The sequence below is a fragment of the Rhododendron vialii genome, chromosome 9a, assembly GCF_030253575.1.
Source record: "Rhododendron vialii isolate Sample 1 chromosome 9a, ASM3025357v1".
Classification (NCBI taxonomy): Eukaryota; Viridiplantae; Streptophyta; class Magnoliopsida; order Ericales; family Ericaceae; genus Rhododendron; species Rhododendron vialii.
This window is the reverse complement of record NC_080565.1, coordinates 32,780,549-32,788,204: the sequence shown is the minus strand read 5'-3', so window position 1 is coordinate 32,788,204 and position 7,656 is coordinate 32,780,549. Positions and strand designations below refer to the sequence as shown.

Below are 7,656 nucleotides of genomic sequence, written 5' to 3'. Positions count from 1 at the left end.
CCAATCAAGACCCTCATTGCTGCCATGTCAAGGGTGGCCGAGAGATAGCAAAGACCATGGAACAGAACCTTGATCAGCACAGCAACCACACCACACCGTACAACAACACTACTACTATCTCCTCCCAAGAAACGTGACTACGTTCGATTTGAGTTTAGTGATCCAACCCTTTCTTTTTGCGCACAATCCTTAATTATTATTATTTTTAATTATTACTTCCTCAATTCTAATTTTTTAGTCATTTTTGGGAGTCTGTGCGACTTTTCAATTAATTAAGATCAAAAGATATTTAGTGTGTTTAGAGACGTTTAAGTGTTATAGTGCACTAACCAAGCCCTGCTTGAGGTCTTTTTTTGGCAAAATGCAAATCATCTCTTTTGACGTAATACAAATTAGATCATTCGTACCAAGAATGAAGTTAACCGCCTATGGATAGACACTTGATCTGACAACAAAATTCTATTTATTTAAGAATTTGCGTGCTGATAGACAGCTTTCCGTAACCCGATCAAGCCAAAAATTTACGAAAAATCTAATGATTAAAGAAGGAAAAAAAAATGAACGGTTTAGATCGGGAAAGGTTGCATCGTGATCAATGTCCGTTGGAACAAATATTTCCTTTCTTGAAATTTGTGTAAAAGGGAAAAAAATTGATATTCGCTGACCAAATGTAATTTTAGTTGGCAAATATTACCTATTCCCTGCTAAATTATTTAGTCAGGAAATGTTTTTCATTTGTTGATTTTGTAAATTAGAAAAAAATTGATATTCGCCGACGAAATGTAATTTTAGTCTGCAAATATTACCTATTCCCTACTAAATTTTTTAGTCGGAAAATGTTTTTTATTTATTATTTTTTCAAATTAGGGGAAAATTTATATTTGCCGACTAAATTTATTTTTGGTCGGCAAACGTTATTATTTTCAAACTAAAATTTATTTTAGTCGGTAATTGTCCAACAATAGGCGACTAAATTTATTTTAGTAATGGTGTAATTTCTTGCATGTAGTGCTTACAGATAAACTGAGACAACTAAACGATGGGTCCACATTATGACCCTTCCGATCGAACTATTTGAACCTTCCGATATTTTGGCCCCCAACAACGTGCTTGTGAGTAGGATGGGAGCCACACCCCCATTTACGCTCCCTAGTCAACAAAACAATATAATAGTAGTAGCTAGTATACCATTCCAGTCAAACCACAAGATTTTTCATCGCAGTGATTTATGTATACGCATTCTTTGATTTGTATTTGTAGACTCATTCTAATTAGAGGCCTGTTTCCACTGCCCATTTCTGAAAATCTCTCTCTCTCTCTCTCTCTAGCTCTCTAATACTGTATATAATCTGAAGTTCTGAACACGTACATATAGGCTAGGCTTGGACGGATCTCCATTGATTACCAATCCATTTGACTTAGGAAGAGGAAAGTAATGGGAGGATCACCAACACCATCAGTTCTTTATGCCTTGGCCTTTTATTTTGTTTCCCTCCTGGGCTTGGTTCAGATTGTCCAAGCTCAAAATGGTACTACTCCTCCTTCCGAAGGTACTCTCTCTCTCTCTCTCTCTCTCTCTCTCTCTCTCTCTCTCTCTCTCTCTCTCTCTCCGTTTGGGAGATCCGTGCCTATTATGGCGTTACTCAAGTGGTACTTCCAACCATTTATGCTGCGGCAAATTTCCAGCAGGCGTACTATCATCGACTTTTATTGAGTAGTTGAGAGATAATGAATGAGTCAAATTGTGTGATGATATCTTTCAATTATAGGGAGTACCATCAATGCCACTTGCACCGGGAGTACTGAATAATTGGCCTTGAATGAAAGTCCTACTTCCTCCATCTTTTTAAGTTAAAATTAGGAAAACATGTAGAGAGGTAGACAGAGAAAAACATGTAAAGAGGTAGTTAGAAAAACTCAGAAAATTCATCGCATGCCAATTTATAGAATAACTTTTAAACAGTTTTGAGTCTCTGAATAACATTCATATAAATTTCTGAAGGAAATACTTTTAAGGGACATTGGGATCTTTCAAAAATACCTTTCAAAAATACCTAACATATTTAACTACTCACCTGGGTCCAAATATAATGCAACTCGAGTACGCAAAAAGATGCTAACCTGAACAAAGAGAATCATATAACATTATTATTGCTAACTGTATCAACATATCTAATATACGGCTACCTAAAAAGATAAAACCTAAAGCTATAAACCCACTTTAACTCCAAACTCAATAATTTGTTTTCCTCAACGAAAGGGCTAGACACCTGTTCCAAAACTAATAACTTCACCTTCCAATAATCAACTACAATCTTGTTCCCAATATACTAAGCACATCCATAGCCATTGTCATTCATTGACATGGCATCAACAACCCCATAGCAAGAACCATATACGGCCAAAACCCCACTGATGACAACATTTAAAATGGAACTCATACCAAAGTCATCATTCACGGCACACACAAACCACCACACCGCCACACATATCGCACATCTCTCTCTCTCTCAAACTGCATCCGGGTAAATTAGACACTAAGAAAAAAAATGTGTTACCAAGGATTCTCTGACACTTCCTATCAAGAGGTAATACTTCAACTTAATGGAACCAAAATGAAGAAGAACGTGAATACATACCGCAACTGAGATTGAAAGCAAGATTATCAAAGGACGCCTCAAGAACCTTTACACGGCTGTTGCGGCTCTCCCAACGCCCTGCTCTCAATATTCGATCTCTTATAATATAACCCTAATCTAATATAACTGACCCACGTTCTCCCCTAAATAATAGGTAACCACTTACTAAAAGTACTTAAATACGGTACAACACTAAATACTAAAACTATTTAGACTTTAACCCCAATACTATAATAGTGCCGACAACAATTTATATTATGTTGAGAGAGAGAAAATATCAATTAGGATCCAAACCCTAAATCATTTTTATTTATTTATTACAGAAATATAATTATTAGGAATAAGAAAAGACGGGGTACTGTAACGGGGGAGGGGGATTGGAAATTTATCAATTCCCACCTTTTTTTTAGTAAAAAATCAGAGGATTTAGAGCTTCCTCTTCCATTCTCCTTCCCTCTTAATGAAATTTTTGAGCACCTCTTCTTCCCAAAATAATGGAATCACAGTCACAATTCCAAAGCCCATTGGAAGAAAATCAAAAGAAAACAAGAAAAACAAATTACTTGCAATATGAAGATGAAACACGCGAAAAAGAGAAGAAGAAAATACCAGTTGAAACATGCGTATATACAAATTTGGGAACCAGTTAACTTATGTGGTGTGGGGTTCACAATTTTTGATTATTAAAAAAAGTTGCTAGTTTTGGTAATTAATCCAAATTCCAAAATTTGGTTATTTCTCAGGAAGTTGCTAAGTTTGATTATATCATTGTGAGCCATCTTTTGCACCAACATTGTTAACTTTAAAAATAATTTGCTTTTGATTATACCATTGTGGATGGCCTAAGAGAAGGTGTAATTGCTAATCTTCTGAAATTGGCAGTAATATTGGGATTTTAATCTTTGAAAATTTTCTTGGAGGCTTTCAATTACCAAAAAATAAAGAACAAAAAAGTCATCAAACCAAAAAACATAATCTTTTATGTCACATCATTATTTTACTTATTTTTATTTCTTTCCTATAAATTGAAAAATAGTTTGAGATATATGTTCACATAACAAAGAAGAAAACAATTTCCCAATATAACTTTAAAAAATTATTAACACATTATTCATACACATTACTTATATACTATAATAAAGGGGCAACATGGTAAAAAAATTAATCCATAATTTATTTTCAACACATATCTTCTAAACACTACTCTTGTTACAAAAAGTTAATTAAAAAGGCAGAAAGTTGAAAATGAAAAGCCAAAAAAGTAGGCTCCCAAATAGCTACATAGTTTCTCTCGCTTTTTCTTTTTTTCTTTTTCCACGAACAGAACACTTGTATTTAGTAGCGCTGTAGCGGGCACCAACGTATTACACAATGAGGAATTCAAGTGGCAATATTCCTTCGAATTCAGGAATACGGTAGTAAATCTCATCATATCATCCTAAAAAAGAGAATAATTTTAGAAGGTCGGCCCCAAGCCCCCAACCTATTCTCCACAATTTATTTCCCCAACCTATGCTGTCCAAAGATGTCCTTCAAAATAACTAGTTTGCTTCCTCTAAAATTTCTTTGTGTTGGAAATTCGATGGACCAACTACACTTAAACTGTTGGAGATAATTTAAAATTTTAACATTTAATATGGCTTTGGATTCTTTGCTCATTTATTGTGTTGACCTCATTACCTTCCCCTTATCATCATCATATATAACATTTACTACATGCACTATGCTGGTTTCTTGATTTTGGAAATCTACGTATATATATACCTATACCAAGTCAGTACATAGAGATACACACTTCCCAGCATATTACTCTTCTACAGGAAAAGAAAAAACCAGAGAAGGTCATGGGGCGGAACACAAATGATTTTTTGGTCTTGAGTTTCACTACATTCATATTTTCATTGTTTTGAACATATGGGCGGTTTTTGGTTCAAAGAAAGTTTTAGCTGCACACAAACCTTTTAGGATTGTTTTATCTTTGAAGTGGAACGTCATACAACTCGGTGCAAAAGGGGACGTATCTTCTCTTACGACAACTCTTTATGCGTGGCTCGATCTACATAAGTTTTCTCTTAAATTGCTACTTATGAGCTTATATTATTCTCTCAATATTTTGTTGTTGTGGTGTTTTTTCTAGTTATTATAGTTTGCAAAAATTCTAACTAATATTTCCCACATAAACAAGTAGGAGAGATTTGAGGGAGGAGATAACACAGTATTTGTGTAATAAACACTTCACGCTAGTTCATTTACACATAGACTACTTCATTGTGGTGCATAAACTCCACTCAACCTCACTCTTTCTAATCCCTCTCTCCACTTTCCATCACCTTGGTAACACCTTAGAATCACAATCACTAGAGTACATAGTTTATATAGACTCCGCAAAAACTCAGTGTTGCGCAAAGTTTTTAGATTGGTCCAGAAGAGCTGAACAAAAAATGAGCTTAGAAATAGCGTAATAAAATTCTGAGGTTGAACCAATACTTGATGTAGCGTCCCATCATAGATCAATATGAACATCACTAACTGCTCCATAAGAAAATCAGTTATTGCTGCTACTTGTTTCTAGATGTCTTTTTTGAAAAGTTGGATACAATGAAGAAATAAAGTTATTGGAACCTAACCAACTATACAAACTACTAGATGTCTCTTTACACGCATACATGAACATTTCAACTAGACTCATGAACTACATACATAAACTGCACCATTCATGTATCACGTGTCTACTAAAATCAAGTTTTGATATTTTCAACACTTTCTTCAACGAACTGAGTCACCATCCAAATTTAACTCCTTTGACCTTGTCTTAAGTAAAGCTTTTGACCGAAGTGTGTTTTTTTTTTTTTTTCAAGCGGTAGTAGAAGTATAAGAATTAGAGAATGAATTCTGTCCGGCGCCGGCGAACAAGGGGTTTTCCGCCACCCTAGTGTGGGCCCCCACCGCAAGTTTTTTTTTTTTGGGTAATCCGAACTGTGCATCTTGTCGGGCCTGCAAAATAATGTATCCATGCAAAAAATTAACTTGTCCAAATATCGATATGTGTGTCAAAAGTTGAGTTTTATTCGGAAATATGGACGGCATGGATCTGTCAACTGTTTTTTAAGTTAAACTATCCACAGTCGTCTATTCTTTCATCTTAAACTCAACTTTTGACATATCTATCGATATCCGGACAAGTTGATTTTTCGCGTGGATACATTATTTTGCAAGCCCTATATGATGAACGGTTCGGATTACCCAAAAAAAACCACGAAAGAGGCCCACGGGGGTGGCAGAAAACCCCCCTTTTCTTCCGCCTCCGGAAAGAATGTTTTCTCTAAGAATTATACTATAAAACTGTAGAATTGTATTGCCAATTGACTGTTAATTTGCGTTATGGTATAGTACTTTCTTTTCGAAACAACAAGATTACCATGTCAGCTCTAACTCTTTCTTTTTTTTTCTTTTTTGGAATTTCGGACAGTGAGTGCTTTGAACTCCGTCTTCAACCAATGGGGATTATCATTATCCTCAACAGATTATCAATGGAACATAAGCGGAGAACCATGCAGTGGAAACGCCATCAACACTACCTGGGCCATCGGATGCGATTGCAATGGGACTGTTTGCCACATTACCCAACTGTAAGTCCTACTATAAAATACTACTAGGAATTTTCTCCACGATCGATCCCCATATGATCCATATTGGAGTATGTCTAATTGGTACTATTCTCAAGAAATGTTGTACTAATATTGTCTAGTGGTACAATCCCAGGCTTATTAACCTTTTTGGTTTCCAATGTATTACTTTTGTCTCATTTTCGTCCTCAATGTAAATATTGAAGACATTAATTTAGTCCCTAACATATCAATTTTGAAGACATTAATTTAGTCCCTAACATATCAATTTTGTATCAATCAAGTCCCCAAATCTAACACCATTAGTCTCATCTGTCAAAATGAGGGGCATCTTCGTCATTCACCCACCCCTAATTTCTTGTAAAAAAACAACCAGAAAAATGATCCTAAATCATCATGATCACTAACTTCGGAGCACACTCCAACAACCAAATCCCCACCCCCAATCCCATTTCATGAAATCCGAATTCAAATCCTCAATGGGGTTTCCGTCTTTTACCAAAATCACTCTATCTTTTTCAGCTACAATCCCATTTTTTGAGCTCAAATTCGGACCCTCCACGGGATTTTCGTCTTTATATACCAAAGTCACGGCCTTTTTCAGCTTCCTTATTAACCTCCAAAGCCTTCTTTGCATCAACTTCAACATATTCAAGAACCCATTATTCGTGGACGGCGTCAAGCTTTGTTGCAACACAGGAAGGCAGAAGCACCACAAAATCAAGTGAAACCCGTAGAATCTCCTCCACGAACCGACCCGAAAGCCCTTGAACCAGTAAGCCGCGAGTCCCTTGGTGAGTACCGAGTCAAAATCGGCCACAAACACAACATTCTTGTCCGAGTCAAGGTAGGCTCGGATGCAGACCTGAGAAACACAACCCTTTACCCTGTTTTCGCTTGTTTTGAACTAGGTTTCGAGGGGTTTGAGGTTTTTGCACTCTATCTCCGATCCCTCCCTCACCCAAACCACTATCTTTTCTCACCACCACCCCCGTGAAACCCCCACAGCCACATCTCTCGATTCTCTTCTCTTCTCTTTTTTTCTTTTTTCCCCATTTTTCTTTGACAGGAATTTGGGGTGAGTTAAATGACGAGGATGCCCCTCATTTTGACAGATGGGGTAACGACATTAGACTTGGGGACTTGATTGGTACAAAATTGATACGTTGGGGACTAAATATCTTCAATGTTTACATCAGGGACGAAAATGAGACAAAAATAATACTTTGGAAACCAAAAAAGTTAATAAGCCTACAATCCCAGCTCAGTCAAGCCAGAAAGTGATGAGTGCACTAGGGAAGAGTTTGGAGTGAAAACAACTACAGATTGTATTAACCATTGGAGATGGGATCGTCATTTGCAATGTAGGTCAATTAAGGAGGGTGATTTTG

The 7,656-nt window shown here is 36.3% G+C and overlaps 1 protein-coding gene across 1 annotated transcript in view; it reads left to right on the top strand.

Annotated features, from left to right (window-relative positions):
* Positions 1–1,121: 1,121 nt before the first annotated feature.
* The window catches only part of LOC131299809 (probable LRR receptor-like serine/threonine-protein kinase At1g56140), a 28,055-nt gene continuing 21,520 nt past the window's right edge, over positions 1,122–7,656 (top strand). Inside the window, exons 1-2 of the mRNA XM_058325383.1 lie at positions 1,122–1,550; positions 6,109–6,268. Of these exons, the coding sequence (XP_058181366.1) occupies positions 1,436–1,550; positions 6,109–6,268 (275 nt within the window). The 5' untranslated portion in view covers positions 1,122–1,435. The remainder of the gene's footprint in view (positions 1,551–6,108; positions 6,269–7,656) is intronic.